The sequence below is a fragment of the Herpailurus yagouaroundi genome, unplaced genomic scaffold, assembly GCF_014898765.1.
Source record: "Herpailurus yagouaroundi ecotype Mexico unplaced genomic scaffold, PumYag 250, whole genome shotgun sequence".
Lineage (NCBI taxonomy): Eukaryota > Metazoa > Chordata > Mammalia > Carnivora > Felidae > Herpailurus > Herpailurus yagouaroundi.
The window spans coordinates 23,115,170-23,127,830 of record NW_024412467.1 but is presented as its reverse complement, the minus strand read 5'-3'; the positions used below and the strand labels follow the sequence as shown (position 1 = coordinate 23,127,830).

Here is a 12,661-nt window from a genome sequence, read left to right as displayed (position 1 = left end):
GGTAAGATCAGCTGCTGCATGAAGTAAATAGTCATTTTGATTGGGAGGTAAATCTTTTGGGACAAGGGGGCATTCTCCCGGATCAGGCAAAGATAAGGTAGACTAGTTTGGGCTCCAGAGGGAACTCAAGAGGACATGAGGGAGAAAATCAGGAAGGGGAATGAGAAGGTCTTTCCTTTGCTTGCTCAGAAATTCTTCCTAAGTCCAAAGGTATATCAAGGAAGAAAGGAAAATCTCTGGCTATTTTTTGTATGCTGGTGATCAGGTGACTAATTCATCTCCATTGTGGGTTTTAAATATGATTTGGGGGGTTGACTTGGGAATCTAACTTCCATCATTTAAATTTTTTTCCTGTTTACCAACAACCAACATATATCTAAATTTTTAGGAATCAGCCTAAACAGCCTTGTTTGTAAACTAGAGACTGTGCACATATACACATACACACACATACAAACAGTTTGCGTTTTTCACTGTTAAGCAAAACTAGTGTTTAGCTGCTATAATAGAAATTGGAGTTGTCTGTATTAATGTTGGTATTTATACAACTAGAATACAGTCGTAAGTAAGAGTGACTTGAGAATTTACAAAGATCTAAAATAGATGATACCAAATCACCAAATAGATATTAAACCCACTTCAGCATTGTTTTAACATCATGTTATCCCATAGATTAGTCTTTACATATTTGTAATAAGTGTGAGCATGTTCTCTTGTATTCTTTTTTTCTCAATGTTCATCTACACATTTCTGTGACACTGTTCACCTATTTAATATATAGTAGCACATATTAATGTACTATAGAAAAATACTTGTTTTTTGTTTATTTATTTATTTATCCATCATTCAACAAACATTCCAGGCACCATGCCAGACAGTCAGGATGCATTCTAGAATGATGATGATGATGATGGTGGTGGTGGTGGTGATGTTTTGCTCTCAAGGAGCTTAATTTTACAGCATTTTAGTATATTGCCCTATTGGCATGAAAGTTTTATTTTTACATGACAGAGCACAACATTAGTACCCTTAGCACCTGGGATGAAATCTTTCTTTAAAAGGGGACTTCTTTTAAAATGACAGCAGTGCTGAACAGCATAATAGAAGGAATCCTGGTAACTGCAGATGGTCCCCAACTTATGATAGTTGGACTTACCAATTTTTTGACTTTATGACAGTCAAGAGCAATAGGCATTCATTGGAAATGATACTTTGAATTTTGAATTTGGATCTTTTCCTGGGCTAGTGATGCACAGTACCAGCCTGTCTTATGATGGTGGGCAGTGGCCATGAGCCGCACCTCCCAGTCAGCTATGTGATCACAGGTAAACAGCCGATATGCTCACAACCATTTGGTTAGTCACACAGCGATTCTGTTTCTCACTTGCCATTTAGTATTCAGTCAGTTACATGAGATGTTCAATGTTTTATTATAAGATGGGCTTTGTGTTCAAGATTTTGCCCAACGAGGGCTAATATAAGTGTTCTTGAGCATTTTTAAGATAGGCTAGGCTAAGCTATGATGTTCACTAGGTTGGTTTAAACACATATTCAATTTAACGATATTTTTAACTTATGATGGGTTTGGGATGTAGCCCCATTATATATCAAGGAAGATCTGTCTGTTCTAAGGTTCAGACCCCAGTACTCTTGAATAAAACAGTCGGTTTGGCCTGTTTGATTACCTTTCCATTTCATAGACTTAACTATCACTGTTTTAGATCAGTATCCCCCTTTCTGTAAAAGGAAGGATAATTATGGAAACCATTGAAGGAATGTGCTACTTACATGGAGAAGGAGTAATACACAAGGACCTAAAGCCTGAAAATATCCTCGTTGATGATGACTTTCACATTAAGGTAAATCATAATCTAAAGGTTTCTAGAAGATTGGGGTGATTTTAGTTTTAATTCTCCACTATAGATCCATTTTTTCACATGGTAGACCTTAAAGGAAGACCTCACTCAGCTTATAACTGGTGGTGGTGGTGCTGGAAGGTTCTGCCAAGGATTGAAAAGAAAGATACGGACTTGATGGAGTCCATATTATTTATTTATTTACTGACTTTAATCTATATTTTGTATCAGTTTGTTTTTTTTTTAATTCTAACTTTTTCCATTGTAGTAAAGGGAACAAAGGGAAAGGATTTTCCTTTTGTTCACTCAAGAGCAAGATTTAACTAGATGGAACATCACGTCTAATTGGCTTTGGCAACAGGAATCCAAGCGCGAGAATCTGAAAGGGGAAGCAGCTTTTGGGGGAGAACTCAGGAACTGCTTATGCAGGCATCCTTCTACTACAAGATTGTGCTTCTAACACTTCCTTCTAATCTTGGACAGATTTTTAATCCTACGACTTTAAAGGAAGGTTCCTTCTTACAATAATAACTTACCTCTAATGTATCTCTTATGTTAGAATCTCTGGATTTTAGATAATCACGTGCTGGAATTCATGCCTATATGCTTGGGTTCCTAGAGGCAAAAGTAAAACTGTCACCTTTGATTTCTTCTTAACCGTGTGGTTCTGTAATTTTATCCGGCCATCTCCCTCTTCATTCTGTGTCTGACCTTTGTATTTTTCTCTTTGCTTTCTTGTCTGTTTTTCTCCTCCTTCCCATCCTGTCATCTCTTAGGTTCAGGCTACCAACTCAAAACAAGTAACTCTACCATCCTTTTCCTCAGTGTCTTGGGAATCCTTAGACTCTTGCATCCATGGGCTTTGGAACACCGTTGGGGAAAATTGAAGGTGCAGTACCTACTCACCATCTGCTCTACAAATCTGCTGAGAAGAAAATACCTTGTATTCCTAGCCCCAGAAGTAGTTGAAAAAAATATGCAGAGTAAATGAGGAATTAGAATAAACATGTTTTACTGTAGTTCATGTCAGAAATACTTCTGCTTTTCCTCTTTCCTCCCCCTCCCCCAACCCTACTAGCAAATTCCCTGGGTTTATTGCATAAGAATTGAGATACCAGAATTTCACATGAACATTTCTTAGGGGAGATTTTCTTAGATGGCTGAAGAGACACAAAATTTCTGTGAGTCTGTTCAGAAGTAGCTGTTTTAAACCTATCTAGTGGAACCACTTCAGGAAATTCACTGTACCTTGCATCTATTAGATAAACCCCAGAGTTAAAGACAAGTCTGATTTGCTTATAGCTTTCACAGAACACTCCCATTGGCTTGATCTCTTGCAGATAGCTGATCTTGGCGTGGCTTCCTTTAAGACGTGGAGTAAACTGACTAAAGAAGAAAATAATGAGCAGAGAAAAATGAATAATAGCGCCCCTAAGAAAAATGGTGGAACCCTCTGCTACATGGCCCCTGAGCATCTGAATGACATCAACGCAAAACCCTCAGAGAAGTCAGATGTATACAGCTTTGGCATAGTACTTTGGGCAATATTTGCGAATAAGGAGCCATATGAAAGTAAGATGTTTATAGAGGAGTAGAATCTATGTGTTAATCAAAACTGTTGAGTGAAATAGTGGCCTTCAATGACATCAGTTAAGATTTATAACGTCTTTTTACCTACTAGACCATAAGCTACACCAGGGCTGGGACGGTATCTGACTGAGTCAGTGCTATTTCCCCAGTCTCTACACACACAGTGCCTGGAACACAGTTGGTGTTCAGTACATTTGTGGTGAATGAATGATTAATCTCAGTTTAGGAATCAGGGATCACAGGACAAATAGGAGCCTTGATGATGTATCTGAGCTTGGGAGGTATTGTAGAATTCCAGGATTTTTCCTGGACAGGAAAGCTTGCTTGCTTCTGCTTAGGAGACATAGGCCTCATACTTTCATTCATTCGCTTGCTCCTTCACTCAAGAATTACTTCTTTTCGGGGCACCTGGGTCGCCCAGTTGGTTAAGCTTCTTACTCTGGAGGTTCTACATCTCAGGTCATGATCTCATGATTCGTGAGATCCAGCTCTGTGTTGGGGCTCTGTGCTGTTAGGGATCCCTGATTGGGATTCTCTCTATCCCTTCTCTCTCTGCCCCTCCCCTGTGTGCACTCACACTCTAAATAAATAAATAGACAAATAAACAAATAGATAAGAATTATATCTTTTCAGTACTTACTATGGGCACTTTAATTGGAATTAAGAATAAAAAGATGAGAAAGACATGATTCATGCAGGAGAAGATACAGTACTCATTCCTCAGTTTGTTAAGTGCCTAAATTACTGGACATTTCCTGGTCCCTTTTTCTTGGGTGATTATTGGCTCCTCTGGTTTAATGATCACTACTTTGCCAAGGCCTCTCAAATCTCTTATCTAGAGCCCTGGCCTGGATATCCACTTATCTGTTGTGTCTATTACACATACCAGAGGAACCCCAAAGCAACATGCCCTCAAACAGATTCATCTACATGTTCTCCGTGTAGTCCACTCTTCTCATGTTCAGAAAATGGCATCACCCTCTCTCCTCCCACCCCCTGTACCCTACCTAGTTGTTGGGCCAGAAGCATTTCACGTCTTAGCTTTGCCTCTTGTCTCCCACATGCCATCACACATTTAAACCTATGAACTCAAGATTATATGTGATTCAGGCTACATCTTGAATCCATCCACTTCTCTCTATCCCCACCAGACTCTATGCAGTTCAGACCCTCCGTATTTCTGCTGATGGCTACTCATGCCATCCCCCATTCACACTTCAGCCACGCTGGTTGTCCTAAAGGGCAAGTATGACCATCTCACTCATATTTTTGAAATCTTTCCAAGGCTCACTGGGCCTTCAGGATAAAGTTCAAATTCTTCAGTATGGAATACAAAGCCCTCTCTGATTTAGCTTTTCCATCTTTCTCTAGCCTCATTCCTTACCTGTCTTTCTTTAGTCATTTTGCCCAGTTATGGTGAGCTACTCATAATTCCTGGGCTACATTATGATTTGGGGGACTTCCAGTCTATTCGTATCCTGCTTCCCTAGCCCAGAATCCTTCTCTCTGAGTCCTCCTTCCTGATTCTTTACATGGATAAATCCCACTTAGGTTTCTAGACCCAGCAAATCCTTCTCTGACCCTCTAGTCATGGTTGTGTTAGCAGAAACCTTTGTGCTTACTTTTTAAATAGCAATTATCACTCTATATTTTATGTTACTCTCAATAAACTGAGCTCCTTACAGGTAAGAGCCGTACCTTATTTGTCTTTATAGTAAAATCTGAAGTATGCCATTGGTTTTAGTCACATATTCTATTTGTTCTACCAGGAGACCTCTTTGGTGTGAATTCTGTCTTTCATCTTAGAGGTTAAGATGTTGTTTGATCATCTGGGCGGTGGACCATGTCAGAGGGTCATTCTGCCCCTAAGGAATGAGACAGCTGTACTGAAAACACACCCCAGGCAGAGAGACATCCAGCCTTGTCCAAACCCTGCGATCTTCCTGCCTGAGACATTTAGGACCTGAGAAAAAGTCAACTTAAATCCCTATTTGCTTTATAGATGCTATCTGTGAGCAGCAGTTGATAATGTGCATTAAATCTGGGAACAGACCAAATGTGGAAGACATCATTGAGTACTGCCCAGAGGAGATTATCAGCATCATGAAGCAGTGCTGGGAGGCGGATCCAGAAGTTCGGCCAACATTTGCTGGTAAGAGCAGCTTTTATGGCTATATACATCGCCTGTGAGGCCATTTTCTTAGTAAGACGTTATCAAAAAGTTGCTCTAAGTTTTTAAAACACTGAGTTCTACTTGTGATTTCAGATTGCTTTTCTAGATTTCAAACATTTTGTTCAATTAAAAAGATACTATCCCTCTCAAAAGCATGAAGGCATATAAGGCCCTCATTTCTTTTTTTTTTTCATAGAACTTTTTAAAAAATTATGTTAAAATATACATAACACATAATTTACCATTTCAGCCTTCTCTAAGTGTACAGTTCAGTGGCATTAAGTACACTCACAGTGTTGTGCAGCCATCACCACCGTCCATCTCCAAAACTTTTTTGTCTTCCCAAACCAAAGCTCTGTACCCATTACATACCAACTCCCCATTCCCCTTCCCCCAGCCCTTGGCAACCAACCATTCTCACTTTCCATCTCTAGGAATTTGACCTCTCTGGGCACCTCATATAAGTGGAATCATACAGTATCTTTTTGTACCTGGCTTCTTTCAGCATAATGTCTTTAAGGTTCCTCCATGTTGTAGCACATGTCAGAATCTCCTTCCTCTTTCTTGCTGAATGGTGTGTATATACCACATTTATTTATCCATTCATCTGTTGGTGGATACCTGGGTTGCTTCCACTGGCCTTCTTATTTCGTAGCTTCTTTTCTTTCTTCTCCCTCCCCTTGTGTAGCTGACATATTTGAAGATGTATGTTGTCATTTTGATTGGGCCTGTAGTGGAGGGAGAGGGCAAGGGATATGGATGTTTGCCACATCTTGTACCTCCTCTCATACCCCTAGGTTACCTAGGATCTTGCTAAGATCCTAGAGGCAGAGGAAAAATGGAAATCAGAGGAAAGAAAATCAGGTGAGGACAAAATAAATAGTAGGAAGTCACTTAGGAGCCTACAAAGCATTTTACTTTCATATTTCTGCTATGAAGAAACAGAATTAAAGCCTCATCTACCACTACTACCAACGATTAGAGTGGTACTTTAATTTACTTGCTTGTTTTCTTATTCTCTTAGTCAGCCTGAATTTTCTTCTGGCTTGGTCTCTTCTCTTCTTCCATGCCTTTTTCGTTTTTTTTTAAATTAAATTTCTTGAGGCAGCTCATTCTTTTAAGCATCCGACTCTTGACTTCAGCTCAGGTCGTGATCTCATGGTTTATGGGTTTGAGCCCTGCATTGGTCTCTGCATTGACAGTGTGGTGCCTGCTTGGGATTCTCCCCCTCCCCCTCTCTCTCTCTCTCTGCCCCCCACCTTAAAATAATTGAATAAACTTTAAAAAATGAAAATTAAAGGGGCGCCTGGGTGGCGCAGTCGGTTAAGCGTCCGACTTCAGCCAGGTCACGATCTCGCGGTCCGTGAGTTCGAGCCCCGCGTCGGGCTCTGGGCTGATGGCTCGGAGCCTGGAGCCTGTTTCCGATTCTGTGTCTCCCTCTCTCTCTGCCCCTCCCCCGTTCATGCTCTGTCTCTCTCTGTCCCAAAAAATAAATAAACGTTGAAAAAAAAAATTTAAAAAAAAAATAAAAAATGAAAATTAAATTAAATTTCTTGTGTTGAGATAATTATAGATTTATGTGTAGTTGTAAGAAAAAGACAGAGGGGAGTCTGGCTTTCTCAGTTGGTAGAGTGTGCGACTCTTGATCTCGGGGTTGTAAGTTCAAGCCCCAGGTTGGGTGTAGAGATTACTTAAAAATCTCTTCTTTTTTTAATGTTTATTTTTTAGAGAGAGAAAGAAAAAAAAAAATCACACAAGCAGGGGAGGGGCAGAGAGAGGGGAACAGAGGATCTGAAATGGGCTCTGGTTTTGACAGGAATGAACCTGATGTGCGGCTTGAACTCATGAACTGAACCATGAGATCATGATATGAGCTGAAGTCAGATGCTCAACCTACTGAGCCACCCAGGTACCCCTACTTAACAATCTTAAAAAAAAAAAAAAAAAAAGGAAGAACACAGAAACATCCCTTATACCTTTTACCTAGTTTAACCCAATGATAGCATCTGGCCAAACTACATATAGTATAGTATCACAACTAGGATACTGACATTGATACGGTCAGATATGGAACATCTCCATCACCATAAGGGTCCCTTATATTGCCCTCTTATAGCCAACCCTACTCTCCTCCCCAGCCCCACCCCTCTCCTTCACATTCTGGTGATCACGAATCTGTTCGCTATCATTTTGGTCATTTCACAAATATTACATGAATAGAATCATAAACTACTTTTTGGGATCCCTTTGGATTGGCCTTTTGCCACTCACCATAATTCCCTAGAGATTCATCCAAGTGGTTGTTTGAATCAATGATTTGTTCCTTTTTGTTGCTGAGTAGCATTCCATGGTGTGGATGTACAACAGTTTATTTATTCACTCCTCAAAGGAAATCTGGTTTGCTCCTAGTTTTTGGCTGTTATAACTAACAGTGCTGTAAATATTCATTGTTACATGTTTTTGTGTGGATATATGTCTTTATTTCTCTGGAATAATACCCAGGAATGAGATAGCTAGGTTGTATGGTAGTTTCATGATTACTTTTTTGTGGGTTCTCTGATGGCTAAGGACATTGAATATTTTTTTATGTGCTTTGGTGAAATGCTGCTTTATGTCTTTTGCCCATTTTCTCATTTGATTGTTTTTTACTGTTGAATTTTGAGTGCTCTTTATATATTATATATATATTTATTTATATATATATTTATATTATATTATTTATATTTATATATATTTATATATATATTTATTATATATATATTTATATGTATTTCTTCATTGGATACGTGGTTTGCAAATATTTTCTACCAACATATAAGGGTTTCTTTATCCTCTTAGCAGCATCTTTCATAGAGTAAAAGTTTTTGAAGTCTAGTTTATTGATTTTTCCTTTTTATGGATTGTACTTTGATGTCAAGCCTAAGAACACTGTCAGTGTTAGATCTCAAAGATTTTCTCATGTGTTTTGTTCTAAAATTCTTACAGTTTTACATTTAATTCTGTGTTAAGTATATTTTTTTTCTATATTTTTTTTTCTAATTTTCCAGGAAAATTTGTAATTGCTAACCAAAGAACAGTAGCACAGAACTAAATATTTGCTTGTCATTCTTGCCAGTTTTCAGTTTATATTTTATTGGAAAAATACCACATCTGTTTTGAATTAATTTTTGTATAAGGTATTATTTTGTATAATTTTGTATAAGGTATTATATAAGGTATTATTTTTGTATAAGGTATAAGGTTTTGTATAAGGTATTATTTTGTATAATTTTGTATAAGGTATTGAATTAATTTTTGTATAAGGTACATGGCTTAGTTTGAAATTCATTTTTTGCTTATGAATATCCACTTGTTCAGGCACCATTTGTTTGAAAGTCTATCTTTCCTCCATTGAATGCTTTTTCTTTTTTGGCAGAAATCAGTTGGGATGTTTGTATGGGTATATTTCTGGGTTCTGTATTCTGGTGTATCTCTATTCCATGCATCTCCCCTCTGTCAGTACCCACAGTCTTAATTAATATAGTGATAATAAGTCTTAAAATTGAGTAGAATTAAATAAATTCTTTATTTAAAAAATTCTTTCAGTTCCTCTAGTTCCTTTGTCTTTCCATATAAAATTTAGAAAAATCTTGTCTGTACCTACCAAAAAAAAAAATCTTACTAGAATTTTGATAGAAATTGTGTCAAATTAGTATATCCATTTGGGGAGAACTGAGGTCTTTACTATATCAAGGCTTCAAATCCACAAACACAATATGTCTCTTCATTTATTTATATCTTCTTTGATTTATTTTATCAGGGTTGTATAGTTTTCAGCATGCGAGTTCTATATATTTCTCTTTTTTGACAAATTATAAATAGTTTGTATTTTATTTTTTTAAATTTTTTTTAACGTTTATTTATTTTTGAGACAGAGACAGAGCATGAACGGGGGAGGGGCAGAGAGAGAGGGAGACACAGAATCGGAAGCAGGCTCCAGGCTCTGAGCCATCAGCCTAGAGCCGGACGTGGGGCTCGAACTCACAGACCGCGAGATCATGACCTGACTTGAAGTTGGACACTCAACTGACTGAGCCACCCAGGCGCCCCTAAATAGTTTGTATTTTAAATTTAGGTGTCCATTTGCTCATTGCTAGAATATAGAAATATAGTTGATTTTTTTTTTTTTTGTATGTTAATCTTGTATCTTATGACTCTGTTGAACTCACTTATTAATTCCAGGAGTTTTTTAGGAGATCTTTTTTTTAGATTTTCATGTCATCTCCAAATAGGGACAGTTTTATTTCTTCCTTTCTGATCTATATGACTTTTATCTCCTTTTCTTACTTTATCATATTGTCTAGAATTTCTAGCATTATCTTAAATAAGAGCAGTGAAATCAGATATCCTCATCTTTTCTCAGTATTTGGGGAAAGCATTTGGACTTTCACTATGAAGTATGATGTTAGTTATGGGTATTTAGTAGATACTCTTTTATCGGTTGAGGAAGTTCACCATATTTGTTCTTATTTTTCTGAGAATTTATCATGAATGGGTTTTGAATTTTGTCAACTGCTTTTTCTACATTGATTGATATGGTCATTATTTCGCTTCTTTAAACTGTTAGGATGGGGAATTAACACTGATTGATTTTTGAGTACCAAACCAGCCTTGAATCTCAGGAATAAAACCTATTCAGTAGTGGTATATGATTCTTTTTATTTATTGCTAAATTCCATTCGCTAGTATTTTTTAAGATTTTTGCATGTATATTCATGAGGATATCGGTCTATACCTTTCTGGTTTTTATATTGTCTTTTTTTTTTTTTTTAATTTTTAAAGTCTATTTATTTTGAGAAAGAAAGCACAAGTGGAGGAGGGCAGAAAGAAGGGGAGACAGAATCCCAAGCAGGCTCTGCACCATCAGCACAGAGCCCAGTATGGGTCTTGAACTCATGAACTATGAGATCATGACCTGAGCTGAGATCAAGAGTCAGACACTTAACTGACTATGCTACCCAGGTGCCCCCCTTTGTCTGGTTTTGCTATCAGGGTCAATATTGGCTTCATAAAATAAATTGACAAGTTTTTCCTCCTATTTTCTGGAAGAGAATGGATGTAATTGATGTCAATTCTTTAAAAGTTTGATAGAATTCTCCCATGAAACCATCTGGGCCTGGAAATTTCTTTTTTGGGAGTTAAAAAAAATTTTTTTAATGTTTATTCCTTTTTTGAGAGAGAGAAAGAGAAAGAGAGTCTGCACGTGCGTGCGTGGGGGAGGGACAGAGAGAGAGGGAGACACAGAATCTGAAGCAGGCTCCAGGCTCTGAGCCATCAGCCCAGAGCCTGACGCGGGGCTCGAACTCACGGACCGCGAGATCGTGACCTGGCTGAAGTCAGACGCTTAACCGACTGCGCCACCCAGGCGCCCCCAGAGTAGTATGTTTTATATCAGAGTAGAATACCAAGTAGCTTGGTAGTTCTAGTTGTGATAGTCTGTATTTTTTGAGGAAATTATATATTTCATTTAAGCTGTCAAATTTATATATGTAAAGTTGTTTGTAGTATCCCTTATTAGTATTTAGATATCTGTAGTGTTTGTAGTGATACGCCCCGTTTCATTCCTGGTACTGGTTATTTATGTCTTCTGTTTTCCTTTGTCAGTCTTCCTAGAGGTTTATCAATTTATTGATCTTTTCAAACAACCAGCTTTGTGTTTCATTGATTTTCTCTATTGTTTTTATGTTTTCTAACAGACCCCTGTTCCTTATCATTTCCTTTCTCCTACTTTTTGTTTGTTTTGTTCTTCTTTTTCTAGGTTCTTGAGATGGGAAGTTAAATTATTGATTTGGATTTGAGACCTTTTCTTTTTTCTAATATGTATGTAATGCCATAAATTTCCTTCTCAGCACTGCTTTAGTTATGTCCCCACAAGTTTTGAGAAGTTCTTTTTTACTTTCATTTATTTAATTGCATTTAAAATTTTTCCTCGAGACTTTCTCTTTGATCTATGTATTATTTAGAAGTATGTTGTTGGGGAACCTGGATGGCTCAGTTGGTTAAGTGTCCAACTTTGGCTGAGGTCATGATCTCATGGTTTGTGCATTCGAGCCCCACATTGGGCTCTGTGCTGACAGCGCAGAGCCTGGAGCCTGCTTCAGATCCTGTGTCTCCTTCTCTCTCTACCCCTCCCCTGCTCACACTCTGTCTGTCTCTCACTCAAAAATAAAGATTAAAAAAAAAAAAAAAAGAAGTATATTGTTTAGTTTCCAATAGTTTGGAGATTGTCCTGTTATCTTTCAGTTGTTGATCTTCGGCTTGATTTCATTGTAGTCAGAGAACATATTCTGTGTATTTCAACCTTTAAAATTTATTGAGGCTTATTTTATGTCCAGGACATGGTGTATCTTGGTATATGTTCTGTGGACACTTGAAAGAAATGGGTTATTCTGCTGTTGTTGGGTAGGGTATTCTGTAAATCTCAGTTAGATCCTGTTGATAATGTTGAGTTCTTTTATACCTTGGTTGGTTGGGTAGGGTATTCTGTAAATCTCAGCTAGATCCTGTTGATAATGTTGAGTTCTTTTATACCTTGGCTGATGTTTTTTCTAGTACTTTAAATCGTTGAGAGAAATGTTCAAATCTCCAACTAGAATTGTGAATTTGTCTATTTCTGCTTTTCGTTTTATCATCTTTTGCTTTATAGATTTCACATCTCTGTTGTTTGGCACATGTATATTTAGGATCGCTGTGTCTTGATGGATTGATCCTTTATCATTATATAAATGTCCCTTTTTATCTCCAGTAGTCATCTGTGCTCTGATGTCTACTTTTTTGGATATTAATATAGCCACCCTTCTTTCCTTTTATTAATGTTAACATGATACATCTTTTTCCATCTTTTTACTTTCAACTACCTATAATCAATTATATGTGAAGTGAGTTTTTTGTGACAGCATATACTTGGGTCATTTCTTTATTCTGCCAATGTCTGTCTTTTGATTGGTGTTTTTAGACCATATACATTTAATGTAATTATTGTTATGTTAGAGCTCATGTTTGC

General features: G+C 37.5%; 1 protein-coding gene across 4 annotated transcripts in view; it reads left to right on the top strand.

The window, feature by feature from the left end:
• Positions 1-12,661, top strand: part of RIPK1 (receptor interacting serine/threonine kinase 1) — a 42,467-nt gene that overhangs the window by 17,379 nt on the left and 12,427 nt on the right. For all 4 annotated transcript variants that reach the window (XM_040460670.1, XM_040460673.1, XM_040460671.1 and 1 more), the window contains exons 4-6: positions 1,722-1,859; positions 3,197-3,428; positions 5,449-5,598. In XM_040460670.1, the coding sequence (XP_040316604.1) occupies positions 1,722-1,859; positions 3,197-3,428; positions 5,449-5,598 (520 nt within the window). The remainder of the gene's footprint in view (positions 1-1,721; positions 1,860-3,196; positions 3,429-5,448; positions 5,599-12,661) is intronic.